Source organism: Acytostelium subglobosum, assembly GCF_000787575.1.
Source record: "Acytostelium subglobosum LB1 DNA, scaffold: scaffold37, whole genome shotgun sequence".
Lineage (NCBI taxonomy): Eukaryota > Evosea > Eumycetozoa > Acytosteliales > Acytosteliaceae > Acytostelium > Acytostelium subglobosum.
Window position 1 is genome coordinate 132,891 of NW_012236496.1, and position 18,284 is coordinate 151,174.

The window sequence follows — 18,284 nt, forward strand, 5'->3', positions numbered from 1 at the left end:
TGTTAAACATGCCAACATAGAGGTATTTCAGCATCTATCCAGAGTTTCTTCACGGTAGTATCGGATGAGTTTGTGATCTGCCAAGAGTCAGGGATGAGATCAGATACTAAACCAAGGTTAAAATCGATTGGATATGGCATCAGATCGATGCTACCGACCCATGATTCAAGAGGATCATCAATATCCTCACCATATGAGCCAGGTGCTCCTCCCTTGATGACCAACATCGTTCCAGTTGAGCTGCGATCGAAACTAGTGGCCGTATCTTTACCAACCTGAGATGACAATGAGTTTGCCAAGTTAGCAGATTCACCAGTGCCTTCTGCGGTGATTGATTCGGCAAATGACATTGATAGACATGATTCCAATGATTGAGAACTTTGAGAGCTTGTGAATGAAGAAGAAACGGAATTGACCTGCTCCAAGGTTCCTCCAAACGTCGCCCACTTCTTGTAGTAGATACCGTACTTGCTGACAACCCTCTTCATTGACTCCTTATCAACAACACGCGAAATGTCATGCAAGAACTTTGGATGAAAGTTTGGTGTGATGCTGTCGTCCATTTGAATGGTGGAAATCTGACACTTGAATGTCGTTGTGGTGATTGATCCAGATGTCTTGTTTTCCAAATCCTTGGCATTGTTTACAGAGGTACTAGAGGACATTGCCAATGAAGACTTGGCATGGTCAATGAAGGGAATTCCACCAGACATTTGGGCATTGTCACTGACTCCGAGTGATGAAGACTTTGCGCGAGCCATTTGCGTAGCTGATGAGAATGATTGGCTATCAAGATGGTAGCTGCATTGGGGATTGACATGTCCACTAAAACCATGTGGAACGGTATAGACTGCACCTCTGAATTGATCCTGGATGGTGGTGAATGATTGAGATGGGCAATATCCAATAGCGAAGAGGGGGGCGGCATTATCTTCCAATAAAAATTTATTTATACATCTCGTTTTTATAATATATATTTATTTTTATAATATAAATTAATGAACAAAGATGTGTGAGTTGGCCAAATACTTGGATATTGTCACTAGACCTAATTGAATAGAACCATCAAGTTGACTTATCTCGATGAAGTCAACTAGGGAATATTCCAAGTGTAGTTCTTGGATGACAATGGATAAACTCCAAGTCGTCATTCAGTTTGATGAACTTATAGTTGGAACATTATGTATTGAACTTCATCTAAAAATACACTTTTCAAATTGGCGGGTTCATTTCAAATCTTCCACCTTCTAGAAGTCACATGACATAAGAAAGAGATAAAGTGTTCGAGATACAATACACTACTATATATATATAATACTTACATCATGAGTAATAATAATACAGTTGACACACCACCATTTATTGATGGATGTATAACAGAACCTGTATTAAAGGTTAAACACACCGACCCTCTAAAGGCTAGTGTAACATTGTTCAAGTTGAAGAAGGGTATCAACAGCATTGGTAGAGCATCAAACAACTTCATTCATCTAAAAGGAGAGATTGCAATCTCAAACTTCCATGCTTCAATAGGTATGTTTGATTGACAGATTGACAGATTGATTGATTGAATGAATGGCATGACTCACTCTATCATCAACAATGACAATGACACAGAGTATCAAGATAATTATATATCATTGATGGATCTAAATAGCAAGAATAAGACATTGTTGGCATTACGAAATAATGATCAAATGATTACACTTGTGCCAAACACAAAGTACTATCTGTTCAATGGTTCAAAGATACTGCTTGGTTCGACAGTGTCATCGATGCTCACGTTCACAATTACACCCAGACCAGAATCACAACCAACTTCCATTGATACTGATGTATTGGCAGCCAATTTTGCACCTGTTTCGCCAGCCAAACAGTCACCACCAAAGCCAGTGCTGCTGCCACCTCAATCTCAAACGATTATTCCTGAGCAGCAACAGCCACAGGCACAGCCACAGTCACAAAAGAGAAAGTTGGATGAGGAGGAGCAGTATGATGATGATGATGATGGCCCTCCCCCACCTCCATCAAGAACATCAGGTTTGGATCATGATCCTTTCTCTCATACTGCACACTCGAGCGACTCCACTGTGGACACATTTGTACATAAGAAACCAAAGACTGATCACACTCCTCCTGCTGTCACCGCTGTCCCCGCGGCAGCTCCTTCACCCGCTGTCTCTGCACCACAAGATATCACTTCAGTCAATAGTGATGATAATGTTGATGTCAATGTCAATAAGGAGCCATCACAACAGGCATCTACTTCACCACCCGTACAATCAATGGCAGCACAATCATCAATCGATTCATTGGAACATGATATAGACTCATACTTTACAACAACGACTACAACCGCAATGGCAGACGATCAAACTATTGTTGCACAAGATGGATCAGACAAGACGACAGGAATAGGAACAGACACGACCAAAGAGATGGTAGCAGAATCACAACCTGCATCCAAGCCTGTGTCCGTGGCACAGACAAAGTCACCCGAGGTAGAGGAGAAGGAGTCTAATGTGACAACATCTTCATCCCCACCACCACCTCCTCCAAACTCATCACCAACCTCAGTGCCTCAACCTCCTCCTCCTGCGCCTCAACAACAATCACCGCTGCCTCCAACAGAAGTTGTTCCTGAGGAGGAGTCTGACGAACAACAAGTCACCTCTCCTTCACCACCACAACCCCAACAACAACAAGAGCCTCCACAACAACAAGACACCGAGATGGATATGGATGAGCCAATTGAATCACCAATCCAATCCTCGCCACCATCCTCCAAACAATCAACTCCAACTCCAACACCAACATCGACAAAGAAAAAGACACCAGCAAAGAGGGCATCCAGGGCAACAAAGTCAACGCCAACAACACCGACAAAGAGCGAGGTCACTGATGACGATGGATCAGTTGTAGAGGATATTAGTGTGTTGGTCGATGCGCCTGTATCATCAAATGAGGAGCAACCAACAGAGACACCAAAGAAGGGTACACGTGCCGCTGCTTCTGCCAAGAAGACACCAGTCAAGGCGCCAAGTAAATCACCGGCAAAGAAGCGTGCGGCCAAGACCGCAGCCAAGACATCAGACGCTGAAGTAGACCAGTCCGCCATCTCCCCTCACAAACATCCAAAGATTATATTCTCAGGTGTCGAAGAGAAGACCATTAATGTATGTTATATAATTTATTGATTGATTGATTGACTGTCCACTGACTAACTCATTCAATCCAATACCAGACCTTGACAAAGATTGTACATAAGCTTGGAGGAGAGGTAGTTGATAATGTTGAGGAATGTACACATTTGATTAGTGACAAGTTGATTAGGACTGTAAAGATATTGTTGGCGATTGCTAATGGCAAGGAGATGGTCGGCATCCAATGGCTAAAGGATTGTGGCAAGGCAGGACACTTTTTGAAAGAGGATGAATATATGCTGAGTGATGCCAACGCAGAGAAAGAGTGGAAATTTGAACTTAGGCAATCACTGGAGCATGCGAGAAACATCATCAACAACAACAGTAATCTTAAGAAGCCATTGGATGGATTGTCATTCTTGGTGATGGAACATTCTGCTCCGCCCAAGGATGTCATTCAAGATTTGATCAAGGCTGGCGGCGGCCATGAAGTGGATGCGTCAGCCATCACTGCAGACAGTGACACCATCATTATAGCCAGTGAGAAGGATCGTCGACAGCTCAAGTCCTTCCTAGACATTGGTGCCACAGTCCATACTGGCGAACTACTCTTACTTGCAACACTTAGACAAAAGATAGACCTTAACGAATGTCGATTAAATATCCCATAAACGATTCGAATCGTTTCGTCATGATGGTGTGGGGTGGGGGGTTGTGAAGATTTGATTACTCCCAAGAAATCGAGCATAGTGTGATCATTCAATCATTCTTATTCTTCATTCATTGTATTATTACATACTACATATAATACTATTATAATATCAACAAACATAGAGGAGAATGGGAAAGAAGAAGAAGTCATCAAAGACATCAACTACAAATACACAGCCGCCGACGAACAATAATGAGAGTGATACTTCATCGCCAGCAGGCTTCAATCCTCTGGCAAACCTAACAGAGAAGCAACTCGATATGTTCAATCAGTTCAAAGATAAACTAAAGACATTGGATCTTACTGATAAAGAGGTAATGAATGATTGAATGATTGAATGATTGAATGTATGATTGAGGTGATTGAACTAACATTGCCAATGAATGGAACGCGTTTGAATAGAAAGCATGGATAACTGATATGATGGTGTTGAGATACTTGCGCGCTCGTGAATATGACTTGAATGCATCGTTCAATCTGTTGAAGGGTACATTGGAATGGAGGAAGTCTTATAAAGTTGACGAGATCACTGCCGAATATCTTAGCTATGAGGCATCCACTGGAAAACAATACTGCTATGGCAAGACCAAAGATGGTAAACCAGTTATATACATGCGTCCAGTGCGTGAGAACACAAAGAACTACGAGCGACAGATACAACTGTTGGTCTACACCTTGGAGGTATGCATGTCCGCCTTGTGCCGTCAATCATTCAATCAATTATTCAATCAATCACTAACATGAGAATGTACCTACCAGCGAGCAATTGAACAGATTGACAACTCAACAGAGACTGGTATTGAACAATTGGCTATATTGATCGACTTTAATGGCTACTCATTGTTCAATGCACCACCTTTGTCCGTTTCGAAACAGACATTGGAGATATTGTCGGACCACTATCCAGAGCGCCTGGGCACGGCATTTGTCGTCGACCCACCAATGATATTCAACATACTGTATAATGCCATCATGCCCTTTGTCAACCCGGTGACGGCCAAGAAGATTGTGTTTGTCAAGGGTGACAAACAGAAGCAAAAGACCTTTCCCCTTCACTTTGAGTTGGAACAGCTCGAGAGTCCGATGACTGGCACCAGCGACTTTGTCTACGATCACAACATCTTTTGGCGCAACGAGATCATCCAAGACAGAATCAAGCGATCACTTCCAGCATTGTCCGACGACGAGATGACTGCTGCATTGGAAATCAAGAACTAAGACTTGGATGACCTGTGTGAATGTGTGATTGAGTACGTGGAGCCAAGTATGCTTGCTCCTACTACCCATCAATCAATCAATCAATAATATACTACTTGTTCTCTCTTCCATTCCATCCACAAGATGCCACGCAAGTGTCTTATGGATGGTCGGGGACGAACAAGTTTGCTCGTGTTTGTGAAGGGGGTGAGGAACTTCAAACTTCAATTTCAGATAATACACCATATAACGGCCTAAAATGGGTTAGAATTCACACAATCACAACAAACGCCCCATCAATATTATATCAAACAAGCACCATTACGTGTTCATTAACAGTTATTTCCTCAACAACAACTACTCAATCTTATTTGTTCAAGCGCAAGACTAGTCTTAAGGGTACTTGTGAACAACAAAACAAACAAACATCCATCATTATCAACAACAATAATATAAGTAACAAAACAACAACAACAACAACAACAACAATGAACCTCAATAAACCAGGTAAACCAGGACAACCAGGTGGACAACCACCTCAACAACCACAAGCTGGTGGATACCCTACAGCCCCAGCTCCAGGTGGATACCCTCCACCTCAACATGGTTATCCTCCAGCCCCAGGAGGCTATCCACCACCACAACATGGAGGCTATCCACCAGCCCCAGCTCCAGGAGGCTATCCACCACAACAAGGCGGATATCCACCAGCTCCAGCTCCAGGCGGATACCCACCACAACAGGGAGGCTATCCTCCACAACAAGGTGGTTATCCTCCACCACAACAAGGTGGCTATCCACCTCAGCATGGAGGCTATCCACCACCCCAGCAAGGAGGCTATCCTCCACCTCAACAAGGCGGATACCCACCTGCACCATATCAAGGAGGTGGTTACCCACCTGCACCAGCACCGGGTGGATACCCACCCGCACCAGCACCTGGAGGCTATCCTCCCGCCCCAGGAGCACATGGAGCCGCACCAGCAGGTGGCTCGCGACTTGCACTGGCGCCACCCCCTGGCAGCAGGTTTGTCTCGGCGCCATTGTCACAGTTGAACATTCGAGTGATCTCTGCCAAGAACCTCGTTGCGGCGGATATCAATGGCAAGTCAGACCCTTACGTCAACATCAAGGTGCCATCGAGCACCAAGGTGCACAAGACCAAAGTGATACAGAAGAACTTGAATCCAACATGGAACGAATCATTCCAGGTGGAGATATCTAACTCGCAGTACGACACCGTGGTGATTGAGGTCTATGATAAGGATGCAGTGGGCTCGGATGATCTCATTGGTTACGTTCCAATCGACCCATCTCTTTTGCCAAAGGGCGTGGAGGTGACCACCTGGGAGCGTCTGTCCTACGTGCCACACGGTGAGGTTCAGCTTGCGATTACGGCCGTCAACTTTGGTTTGGAGGGCTTCCCACCAGCATACCCTGCTGCCTATGTCAACTGGCGTCAGACAGTGGCACCGACCGCCAGCAAGAAGGGATTGGAAAAGTCAAAGAAGTCAGACAAGAAGAAGAAGGATGCCAAGCATGGAGGCGGTGGCGGCGCTCATGGCAAGACCAAAGAGGTCGGACCATACAACCTCAAAGCAGTTCCACACGGATATAGTATAACCAATGGTTATGTAAAGAAGAATCCAAGTCTAGCGCAGACCACCGCCAAGACTGTCGAGTCTGGTCTAAAGTCATTCAAGAAGTTTGTAGACAAGCTGTAATAAAGTGTAATTCATGGAAAAGGTAACTTGTTGGGCGTGGGGGAGACAAATATGTCTTGTTTGAATCGCGCGCCACTTCATTCATTCATTCATCCATTCAATTATGCAACAAGGATTAGTTAGTATCTCAATCAAGTGGACGACCTCACATTCACGATCAATCATGCTAACAGATCATCATCAACATCAACAACACAATATTCAGTCAGGTACACAATGCGCCAAGTTGCTGGCTGCTTTGAACGTTGACATTGTACCGCTACCAAAGTCATCGTTTCATTATAGTACAATTGAGAAGTATATATCGATGGGATGTTCACATGATATAGCACAACAACAACATAGAGCTCAGATCAAATGTTTAGACGCATTCGAAGCGAAGCGACGTGTTGATCAATACAAGCACTTCCCAGATATATCAAACGAAGAACCCTCTGCCAAGCGACCACTCTATTGGCACGGTTGTCTAATCAGTAGCGTTGCAGCAAGACTCAAGAATGGTGTACAGAAGATGCACAACAAGTATACTCCATATCCTGCGAGTATGTGTCATACATTCAATTCAATGTGATCAATCAATCATACTAACTTTACATTACGTTACTAGTATCATTATGGGACAATGTAATTGGATGTACAGAGAGCATTGACATGCTGCGATTCAAGGATAACAAACCAAACATGGGCATATTGATGTTGTTCGAGGTTAACTACAAGGTGAAGAAGATACCCGTCTCCATTACAATTGATCCTGGCGTAAAGAATAGTGACTATCAATCAGCTGTTCAGAGATATGATGAGGACGAGGACACGGACGATGAGTCTCAGGTGGCTGCTCCACCACAAATCAAACTACAGGCACAGCAATCGGTGATTGACAAGCCCAAATATGTATATTGTAACGCGATCAAAGACAAGATAGAGCTCAATGAGATGATGCAAGTGACTGGAAAGTATTCCCCTGACCCTTCAGGCAATATTCAGTAAGTATCGATTCGATTGGAACACCATGACATTGTTAACCAACAACTATTGTCATTCATTCCAGAGAGGGAAACATATATGTACCACTTGGAAAGATGGTACCATCAACAGAGGTCAATCAGACTCATGGATGGCTAGATGGCCATCTAAAGGTATGGGACAACTACAATCAATATTTATTAAGCAATCATACTTTGGTATGTATTTCCAGTGATCAATCATTAATGGATTTAGATTTATGGATTGATTATTAATACTGTGTTCAACAGCTGAAGCTAAGGTACTTGGTTGTGGTTGAGGCAAGCCCAGCCAAGCACACTCCAAAGTTCACAACATCATCATCGGCATCGTCGTCATCTGGTCCATCAATCAATCAATCAACATCTTCACAATCTTCATTATCATCATCAACATCTAGACAAACTACAAACACAAACAAGAAACTGAATAATGATGATATTTGGTCAAAGACATTAGTGAAGAAAAGGAAAGGTGATGACAATGATGACAACGATGACACTGATGATGAATCATCATCATCGCCACGTGATACCAAAGATGACAATCCAAGGAAGAAACAAAGGAATTAATTTAAATATATATTTTCTTTTATTACATAATCATGGAAAGCTTGGAATCTGATCATTGTTTAACGGGTTGTGTTGTACTTCCTGGCGTAGTCGATCCAGGCATCCTTGCTTCCAAGGTACTTGTCATTCTTGACCTTGCAGTAATAGTCGTCGTAGTAGAACTTCTCGCAGCATGTGGCGCAGCCATCGTTGGCAAACTTATTAAGATACAGCACCATGACCAGCAGAGGAATGACGACCACGAGATGCACTAGGATGTTATGTATGTTGTGCTTGGTCCACTTGCGTCGGAGCGGTTCGATCTCGCCAACTGTGTTGGTGGTGGTCGTGGTGACACGATGGACATCCATCGCCACTCCATTTCCATAAGCGGTACCCATGTACTCGGATGTAGTACTCTGGGTGATACGGGCATTGGGTGGCAACAGCATGTTGATAACCAGGCACACAAAGGCAATGTAGGCCGAAGCAGTAATGGCCACGATCACCATCTTAAAGTCGACGGCGTTTGACGTTTTCTTTGACAATGAGCAATCACAACTGTCCAGCAGGGTCATGATCCACATCACTAGCAATACGGCTACGGCTCCATATCCCAGTCCATTCAAACTGCGAGACAGTGCCGAGAGTGTCGGTCTCTTTGGATCATATCTATAAACGAATGCTGTCATTTGATTGTCTTTGTTAAGGTTGTATAAATTTGGTTGATTGATTAATTGATATAGTAATAAATTGGAAGAATTGATTGATTGATTGATTGATAGTCAAGGTCTGAAATGATCGATCATTCTGAAAGGTCTTGTCTTATCCTTGTCCATTTCCCCAGAGGCGTAGATATGTGATATAAGGTGCGAAAAGTTTGAGATTGAGCGCCAAACGATGGCAGCGATTCGGATGGATTCTTTGTAACCGTGTGGTTGGTCTAGAGGCATGCCCAACCCCATCATGATCAAAACCCACCTGGGGTTGCTGATGGGAATTGAGTGACGTTTTTTTTCGTCTTCTAGCAAAAGGCATTCGATGAACATTCTAGTGTTCATCTCAATCACTCATGTACTCCACTAGACACCTGGATACGAAGTGTCACTCGTCGCGTGACATGTCTCCCATCAAGGTGTTTTATGTCTGTGTTGGCAATTACGTAATGTTTACTTTAAGTTGTTGGGCCTACTTCGATGAAATTGGACCGGATGATGGATATTGTAGATTGACTAATGCTGCAAGTGGGATGTGATCTGGTAGCCAGTCGGTCAATGCTGGTGGAGGCTGAAGCCAGGTCGATGTTCTTGATCTCCTCGATGCTCATCAAACGTTGCTGAATAGGTTGGAAGCTAAAGTTGTGGCTGTTGACACTGGCGCCATGCTGTTGCGACCTGACCTGATCAGCTGATTGTGTTCTCCTCTGTCGCAGCTTGACAAGAGTCTCTTCCACCTCTGGGCTCTTCACTGTTTTGCTGTTGGCCTGCTCGACCATTGCCAAAACGTCATCACTGAACATATTGTTGTCATTGATCGAACATTTGATAAATAATACAACTCTCTCGCGTGCAGTCAGTAGACCCATCAGTAGCTTTAGCAGGTCCTGGTTGATTGCTTGTCTGTCGATCAGGTCCTCGGCACTGTTGACATAGTCCAGCGCGAATTGGTTGTTCAGCAGGCCCTCCAACCTGAACTCCTCCAAGATGATTGCGTACAAATGTTGGTCCACCTCATGGGAGAACTCCAGGCCCATCAGGGGCAGCACCTTTTGTTGGAACATCTCAAAGGTCAATTGTGTCTTTGGTGGCACCAACACTTGCAGGTCGCTCAAATCTTGGGCCTGTTGCAGTGCCAAGTGATGCTCTTGTTGTTGCAGAAGAATATACAATGATGCAGCCAGTCGATATGTGATCTCGTTGCGCACTGATTGTTGATCCTGGTCATTGTTGTGAAGATGGTCCATTGCACCACCCAGGTCGCCATTACACATGAACGAGTGGAGTTGACAATTGAAGAGCATCTGGGCAAAGAGCTCGGGCTCCACGCTCGTGTTGGAGCGCTGCTTGATGCACTCAATGATGAATGTTGGATCCAATCGTCGTTCCAGCAGATAGTCGATGAAGAGGGCCAGTGTCTGGGGCAGCAGCCACTGCAGCTCGTTCTCCAACAGCGAGTGCAGCAGGTCTTTGGCCAGATCAAAGTGATGTGCGTGCAGTGCGCCTACGATCATGTCGTTCCACACGACAGGTGAGTAGGAGAACTGCTGCAGCGCTTCGGGCGGCAGTAGGTGATTAATCGTCAACTGTAAGTTCTCCTGAAGGGGACGACTTATCACGGCCGACGTGAGGAAGATGCCCAGCAGGGGGCTTGGCACCAGCGGCAGGAACGTCTCAAAGTACTCAACGGTCGACAACGAGCACTGGATAACTTGCGCGGCCTGTATGATGAGATCGCCAAATGGCAGCCGGTTGTTCTCAAAGTTGTATATGCATAGGTGGCTGATTACATGTCTCGCATTGTCGTATGTGTCATCTGTGCCAGGTGTCCACGTATCGATAAGTGACTGCAGCTTCATGTCCTCGGGTTGCATGTCGCCAAAGACCGAGCGCATCTGGCGGTTGGTTGTCTTGCGTCGCACTGCAGCCTGAAGCAGATCGCTCTCGATCGGGTTTTCAAAATGGCGCATGAGCGATGAGCTCTGGCGCAGGCGAATCGCCATGTCTGTCCAGTAGTTGATGCAGAGCAGGTGGCGTCTGGCGCGCAGCTGCGTGTCGCGGTGAGCATTCGACTCGTTGTGGATGTAGTGCTTGAGGTCGTGGTGGAAGAAGAAGCGCACCTTCTTGATCGAGGGCGCTTGGTTGTTTGTGTTGAGGTAGATCTTGAGCGCCACATGATACGTGTCTAGCCGCAGGAAGAACGAAATGAGGTAGTTTGTCGTGAGGCCTATCAGGTCCTCGTTGAAGTTCTTGAGCACGGCCATCTCGAGGAAGCGGGCGACATCTGCGCGTACGCTCAGCTGGCTGAGCAGGATGAGGTTGGCCATGATGGCCGGCGCCGCCATGCCCAGCGAGCTGGACAGGTCGGCCAGTGCCGTCTTGGTCGTGGACGGGCTGTCAATGATCGATACGACGATGAAGTGTATAATATCGACGCGTCGCAGTTTGCCCAACGCCAGATACATGTTGCCATTGAGATACATTGTCAGACACGATCGGAATGTGTCGCCATTAGCATCCAGACCCAGTTGATCAATCATATTGTACACCTCCAAGAATGTAGAGTCTATCGTGTACGAAGAGTAATGTTTCAGATACAAGTTGATCACATCTATCGTCATCTTTTGTGGACATGTCCTGGCCATATATTTGATTATATTCATTCTCTTGGCATCATCAACATCTCTATTATAGTTATCTTGATTGAATAGTGATGACTTCAAACTTTGATTGACAGATGTGATTGATTGATTGTGAGTATGTACACATTCATTCATTCATGAATAGACTTACAAGGTGATGATCTTGTTGGGATCACTCTCGTGAGTGATGTAGTCCTGTATGTTGAGTTCGAGTTTACTCGATGGTGTCGAGCTTATGTTGTTGTTGTTGGATCTCGTGATGTTCTTCTTCAGTTCAACATCACGTTTATCAAAGTGATCACCATCATCATGTTGATCATTATCAATATTAGTCTTGTTATTGTTGTTGTTGTTGTTGTTTCGATTGAATGTTATTGATCTCTTTGTGTTCTCTATTGATGATGGCGATAGGGACAGTGGAGTAGATGTGAAGCTTCTTCGTTGTCTTGATTGATTGAATGATGGACCACCTGATGGCCATGTTGGTCTAACCCAATACAGCCTATGCCAATGTTGTTGGAGCTGTATTGAATAGAGAGCTCTATTCATTCTCTCTATCTCTATCTCTATTCTCTAACTATCTCACAATTACTTGGTCAAGATCACGTAGTTCGACATCCTTCAAGTTTTATCATTCGAGGTGTGGATGACTTTGCAAAAAACGAAGAATCTTCAAGCCAAACAAACAAATAATTGCATATAAGTACAATCAAGGCTTTTTTGGACCTAAGTATATTCAATCATTCAATACCAACAATGTCATTATATGATTAGATCTGTCTTGAACTTGATTAAGTAATTAGGAACAATTTTAATCCCGATATCTATCCAACCATCCACGAGATCGTATTAATGTTTGTCAGTACGATTGGTCTCACCCACACAGGTTATGTATCTCGATCAAAAGGTGATTACCTACTTTGAAAACAAACAATTAATTAAAAAAGTTGATGATGTGTTTGGTTGTGGTTTGTGCCCACAACAGTTTGTGTGTGATTGATGGAGGGTGCATCGCCCCAAGGGTCACACAATCTTTTTCAAAAGGGTACAACCAAGGCAGATAAGGTTGAACGAAGAATGAATGAAAGAACCATGCACCATCCAATCAGGCCATTAACAATTAGGTCCATTATGAATAAGTAATAATAATAATATATACATTAAAGAGATAAATACAGATACATACAATCACTCATTCACACAGAGAGTTAGACAAAGAATTTGATTGATTGATTGAGACATAGAGAGAGAGAGAAAGAGCGGGGGTTATGACACTGACCTCAAAGATGACAACACGATCAATTATGATTAAGTTGTCAATTATTATATTATTGTTGATGACAACAATGTTTGCAAAGGATGCCCAGGCATTGGCATTGTTGGACCTAAACATTTGGAATGGATTGGCCCACGATCACAACTTCCTCACGGCACTCAACTGGGTCACGGCACTGGTACCATTGCTCATCTCCGAGTTGACGATCGGTGCCGACTATGCACAGCTGATTGCCAAACAATCCACGGTCAAGGAGTTGCAACTGTTGCAGGCTGCATCATTCATCGTGGCCCAGGGTGCACAATTCACCACAACCGTGCTGACTATCGATGGCACATCTTCCACCATCGTCACAAACGCAGGCCTCTCAGCCACCAGTCTAAATCTAAATGGTGTGATCACCCTCAACGTAGGCTCCACCATCTCCTCTTCCAATCTTATTGCTTCCGCCAATGCCCAAATACAAGTTAGTATGTACACCCCACATCCACTGGAATCATTCCAATCACTTACTAAATTAATCAATCAATCAATCAAATAGATGGTAGTTCTATTGTAACACTGAGTGGATCTTTCAATGACAACTCAACATTGATTGCCAAGGGAATTTCAAACACGTTCACGATCAATGCCCAGTGTAATTTTAATAATTTAGCCCAGCTGGTGCTGACTGGTCCTTCAATGAGCGCCAACGCAAACACAAAGTTGTACTTTGCCGACAACTCCAAGATCATGTTTGGTCCTGTCGGCCCCTCCGTAAGCATGCAGGGCGGCATCTACACCTTTAACAACAGCGCCCAGCTCACCGTGGCAACAGGAGGCAAGGTCGGCTTTCTAGGTGGGGTACTCACCACCTTCTACTTTTACGGCGCGTCACAGATGGCCATGAACGGTAGCAGCTTCAGGTGCCAGCCCAGCTCCCTACTCCACTTTGGGGAATCCTCATCGGTGAGGATGTCTGGCCTGTCTTCCATGTCGCTCGACCCTACTTCATACCTCAACTTTACGGCCAGCTCAGTGTTTGCGATGAATGAAAGCTCGGCTCTCAACATCAACACGAACATCGACCTGGACAACATAGCTCGCTTCACCATCGATTCATCGACGGTGACTATGTTGCCCAGCAGCTTACTAAAAGTCAAGGGCAACGCGTCTGTTGAGATCAGTGGTTCGGCATCATCACTCAATATCAAGTCTGCTGCGATTGCTACATTCTCAGCCAACTCGAGACTCGCTTCGTCAGGTGCCCCACTCGCCATTGATGGCCAAGTCAACTTCACCGACTCGTCCACATTCTCTGTCGCTGGCCTGGCGTCAGTCAGCTTGACAGGCACGCTCAAACTAGTCGACTCGGCACAGATGACAGTGGATACATCGTCCTTTGTGTATGTCAAGACTGGCGCATCCGTCAGCTTCACGGACAACGCAATCCTAAAGTCCAAGAATGGCGCGACCATCAGTATCAATGAAACCACAAGTTTCACGGGTGGTGCACAGTTGAGCCTCGAATCGAACTCCAACGTCGTCCTTATCTCGTCCGCATCTTCGCTCTCATTCAGTGGCAATGCCAGCCTCCAGCAAAGTGGCACTGGTGCCACACTGACAGTCCAGACCGGCGCCTCACTGGCACTCCTGGACAACTCGAACGTGGATCTGGCAGCCGGCGCATCGCTCGATGTTGAGGGCGGCCAGGCGACATTCGGCGCAGGCACTTCCATGCGTGTCCACAGCGCATCCCTGCGCGCAGGACTCGGTGGAAAGCTCTCATTTGCCAACTTCTCGTCATTGGTCATGGTACAGTCCACAATGGTCATTGACGGCCAACAGGTATTTGACGTCTCGGCCAAGTTGGATGTCAACTCGACGAAGGTCATCATCACAGGCAATGTAACACTCGACGCTGCGTCCTCATTCGTCGACTCTGAGCTTCACATCCTCGGACGTATCAACATCTCTGGCGTCATCAACATTCAGAACTCGTTGCTCAACATCACCAAGGGCGCGAGACTTGACCTCAACAGCCAGCTGCGCGGACGCAACCTCAAGCTGCACATCGAGGGAGACTTTGAAGCCAATCCCGACTTTGGTGACTTTGTCTGTGACGAGTGCGAGGTGCACGTAGACAACAAGGGCTGGGTGCGCTTCAACATGCACACGCACGCCAACCTCACCAACACTGTCGTCTACAACAACGCCAACATGTACCTGATGCCCCTGCATATGATCATCCCTCGAGGCAACAAGATCTACAATGCCGGTGTGCTGGACTACTGCACAGACATCCTGGTCACCAACAACTACTCGATCACCAACGACACTGAGCCCATTGTGATCAACACTGGCCGCTGGCTGTGTCGAACAGAGATGACCAACGTCCTCTACACACCCTTCAACAACACTGGCTCGCTCGAGATGTCGGCCGGCATTATCATATTCAACCGTCTCACGCAGACCAATGGCACGATCATGATGGATGGCGGAGTGTTCCACGCCAATCACACGGTCGAGATTGAGTCTGGCCTGCTCTATGGAGTCGGTCACATCTACGCATCAATCGAGAACAACGGCACGATTGGCACAGCGCACAATGTTACGAGCACGGACAACCTGACGATCAGTGGCGACTTGTACCACAATGGTGAGATGGTGATCAATGTTGTAACGCCCACCAACTACTCGGTGGTCAATGTGCAGAGTAATGTGGTCGTTGGCGACGACGCCACGCTCGTGCTCAAGATGTCATCGGGCCTCGAGCCCGGCACCAACGCCTCCGTGATGAACTATGCCTCGATCCAAGGCAAGTTCTCGTCGATACGCATCAAGTCATTCGACCCGGCCACGGGACAAGAGGAGGATGTCGACCCCTGTCGCTACCAGACCGATCAGGGCAAGACCAGTCTGTCGGTGTTGGTCAGTCCACAGGGTAGCTGTTCATCATCGGGCGGCTACAAACTGCCGATTGGAGCCATTATTGGAATTGTCATTGGATGTGTTGTGGTGACAGCTGTCATCATTGGTATTGCCTCGTACCGACTGAGGTTCCGACTAATGCTGCGACGTTCCTATTCCCAGAGATCATCCTCACATATCAATCTAAAGACCAGCAAACTTGGCAACTAAACCGACAGTCCATGTATTTTACTTTACTTTACTCTATCTATCCATTACTAATATTATTACATCGAATAAACAATGGAAGGTGAGTGTAAGTGTATAACTTACACTTCCTCCTTTAACTCTATTAAAGTCACGTGATCGGTTGGTAAAGTGGCCGCAGAGTGAATCAGTCAACGCTCACTCCCTATGATCATCTCCTGTCCATCTTAGCCAAGGCGATTGATACTTACGGGGAACAAAACACCCCCCTTTGTCGCATGTTGATGTACTTTTGTTGTTGGTATTCCGCGAACGTTGACCAATCAGAGAGAAATCCACTTTCGCTGAACAACCGAGAGTGAAGGAATAGTAAATCGGAAGAGCCTCCCATTCTATAGAGGCACATCTTTGATCCATTGAACTGAAACTTGATGCGTCGCCTGGCGAATGGAAGTGCCTTGTTCACTATAAATACGTCATTATGATCGATCATACCCAAATAGATTGTATCGAATTGGAAGGCTGCCTATGTGATAAAGTCGATTGAGGCCTTCTTTATCGTCTTGAGCAAAGGGGGCATCGCACCTGGATCCACCAGCTTTGGCTCATGAACTGACAACCTTGTCAAGCTATCTGGGAGTAGTCCTTTTGTGATTTGGAGGTCAAAGTAGTTAGGCTTGATGCACAGTGTCTGTACACCAAGGGGGATGATACCATGCTTGATTGGGTGTGAATCCATAAATATTAGAGTGGTGACCGATGATGGAATACATCCAGGAATGAGTGGCTCACTGACTCCCAAATAGAGATACGTGACCCCTGATGGGACCAGACCAGGCCACAGCCTGACGATAGGACCAAAGGTTAGGTGCGTCACGCTTGTTGGGATGCATCCACTGGACATACCTCGCACTGTATTGAGAGTGAGAGTCGTCACGCCATAAGGGATGGTGTTGGTGGCGCCTCGTGGAATACCTCGAATAGAGAGTGTTGTCAGTTTTGGAGGAAGGTCCACCTGAATCTTAGTGGTGCGCCGTTTGCCCTTTGTTGGACAGTTGCCGTCCCAAGATGGGACATCAAGTCTTCTCAAGAGTGGCAGACGTGATGAAGGAGGAATGTTGCCCTTGAATAATGTGTCAAGTGAGAGGCGCGTCAGTGATTGCGGGAGAAAGTGCTCATCGTCCAAATCATGATTGTACTTGGTTAAGATCAGGGTCTGCAGGGAGCGAGGGAGTGAAAGAAGCTTAGTTCTACAGACAAGGTCGAGATAGGTGAGTGATGGAGGGAGAGCTCCGGGTGGTATTGGCTCGACGCAGTTGGGGACTCTCAGGGTCAATGAGCAAAGTGATGATGGCAGGCATCCATGAGCGAGGGGCGAGTAAGAGAGTAAACAAATGTTGAGTGACTCGAGCTCATATACTTTGAGATCGGTCACCTGTTCGGGGATGGAGCCAACAGAGATGTGACAATTGGCATCGATGTGGAGTCTGGTGACAGAGTGTGGGATCATTCCCCTCTCCAAGTGTCCTACTCCATCTCTCTCGTCGATCTGTTGTTGATTGACTGTGGCGCTATGTATGGATTGGGACTTTGATGTGGAGAGAGTGAACCGATAGAGGGATGGACTCTGGCGATACCAGATAGGCATTGATGTCGTCATCATCATTGAAAGGTGAAGTGGACCTTCTGAGTTTGTAGTGTTGATTGATGTTCGCATCTATGTCATCGGCAAAGGTGAGATGCTCAACCCCATAGGGGATTGGAAAGTCTGGCCGCAGTCTATTATTGCAGAGCCAGAGAGCCTTGGTTTGGGGTGGAATCGCCTCAAATTGATTGGTCGAGTGTACCAGGTGCAGATTCTCTAACGTCACTAGGATGATTGTTAGTTCCGTGATTGTGATGATGAACATCACTAACACATACGAGGAGAGGAGGACACTGCTGATTTCATGAAGCATGTATAGTATGACTTCGTGCAGAAGAGATTGCGTTCATACATCCGCTTGTTCACGATTGGTGCGATGGTGCCGTCCTTCATGTTTGTTGAGAAGGACAGGTATTTGTCACGATCATCAAACAGTCTGCGACACGTCAATGACAGAAACAAACGGTCGGCGTCCTCCTCAATATGTATCACAATCCTCTGAAGGATTATATGTGAGAGGGTGTCCATTGTACATCTGTCTATTATTCTTTCGCTGGTATCTTTCAAACTATGGATTGAA

The 18,284-nt window shown here is 45.8% G+C and overlaps 10 protein-coding genes across 10 annotated transcripts; 5 read left to right on the forward strand and 5 right to left on the reverse strand.

The window, feature by feature from the left end:
• Positions 1-2: 2 nt before the first annotated feature.
• SAMD00019534_120260 (hypothetical protein) lies at positions 3-761 on the reverse strand (the record flags this gene model as incomplete). The annotated part of the gene is made up of 1 exon (XM_012892768.1): positions 3-761. One exon carries the CDS (start codon positions 759-761, stop codon positions 3-5), a length of 759 nt encoding a protein of 252 aa, XP_012748222.1.
• A 936-nt stretch (positions 762-1,697) lies between these two features.
• On the forward strand, positions 1,698-3,814 carry SAMD00019534_120270 (hypothetical protein; the record flags this gene model as incomplete). Its single annotated transcript, XM_012892769.1, has 2 exons — positions 1,698-3,176; positions 3,245-3,814. 2 exons carry the CDS (start codon positions 1,698-1,700, stop codon positions 3,812-3,814), a joined length of 2,049 nt encoding a protein of 682 aa, XP_012748223.1.
• A 169-nt stretch (positions 3,815-3,983) lies between these two features.
• Positions 3,984-5,070, forward strand: SAMD00019534_120280 (hypothetical protein; the record flags this gene model as incomplete). Its single annotated transcript, XM_012892770.1, has 3 exons — positions 3,984-4,169; positions 4,258-4,536; positions 4,615-5,070. Coding segments are annotated over 3 exons (921 nt in total), but the record flags the coding sequence as incomplete, so codon positions are not given.
• A 449-nt stretch (positions 5,071-5,519) lies between these two features.
• Positions 5,520-6,770, forward strand: SAMD00019534_120290 (hypothetical protein; the record flags this gene model as incomplete). Its single annotated transcript, XM_012892771.1, has 2 exons — positions 5,520-6,508; positions 6,539-6,770. Coding segments are annotated over 2 exons (1,221 nt in total), but the record flags the coding sequence as incomplete, so codon positions are not given.
• A 313-nt stretch (positions 6,771-7,083) lies between these two features.
• Positions 7,084-8,350, forward strand: SAMD00019534_120300 (hypothetical protein; the record flags this gene model as incomplete). The annotated part of the gene is made up of 4 exons (XM_012892772.1): positions 7,084-7,318; positions 7,384-7,759; positions 7,825-7,912; positions 8,030-8,350. The coding sequence occupies 4 exons, from the start codon at positions 7,084-7,086 to the stop codon at positions 8,348-8,350; spliced, it is 1,020 nt and encodes a 339-aa protein (XP_012748226.1).
• A 59-nt stretch (positions 8,351-8,409) lies between these two features.
• SAMD00019534_120310 (hypothetical protein) lies at positions 8,410-9,021 on the reverse strand (the record flags this gene model as incomplete). The annotated part of the gene is made up of 1 exon (XM_012892773.1): positions 8,410-9,021. The coding sequence occupies one exon, from the start codon at positions 9,019-9,021 to the stop codon at positions 8,410-8,412; it is 612 nt and encodes a 203-aa protein (XP_012748227.1).
• Positions 9,022-9,503: 482 nt separating this feature from the next.
• SAMD00019534_120320 (hypothetical protein) lies at positions 9,504-12,236 on the reverse strand (the record flags this gene model as incomplete). The annotated part of the gene is made up of 2 exons (XM_012892774.1): positions 9,504-11,769; positions 11,839-12,236. 2 exons carry the CDS (start codon positions 12,234-12,236, stop codon positions 9,504-9,506), a joined length of 2,664 nt encoding a protein of 887 aa, XP_012748228.1.
• Positions 12,237-13,033: 797 nt separating this feature from the next.
• Positions 13,034-16,083, forward strand: SAMD00019534_120330 (hypothetical protein; the record flags this gene model as incomplete). Its single annotated transcript, XM_012892775.1, has 2 exons — positions 13,034-13,433; positions 13,505-16,083. 2 exons carry the CDS (start codon positions 13,034-13,036, stop codon positions 16,081-16,083), a joined length of 2,979 nt encoding a protein of 992 aa, XP_012748229.1.
• Positions 16,084-16,585: 502 nt separating this feature from the next.
• SAMD00019534_120340 (hypothetical protein) lies at positions 16,586-17,569 on the reverse strand (the record flags this gene model as incomplete). The annotated part of the gene is made up of 2 exons (XM_012892776.1): positions 16,586-16,704; positions 16,966-17,569. 2 exons carry the CDS (start codon positions 17,567-17,569, stop codon positions 16,586-16,588), a joined length of 723 nt encoding a protein of 240 aa, XP_012748230.1.
• Positions 17,570-17,630: 61 nt separating this feature from the next.
• Positions 17,631-18,232, reverse strand: SAMD00019534_120350 (hypothetical protein; the record flags this gene model as incomplete). Its single annotated transcript, XM_012892777.1, has 2 exons — positions 17,631-17,929; positions 17,983-18,232. 2 exons carry the CDS (start codon positions 18,230-18,232, stop codon positions 17,631-17,633), a joined length of 549 nt encoding a protein of 182 aa, XP_012748231.1.
• Between the last annotated feature and the right edge of the window lie 52 nt (positions 18,233-18,284).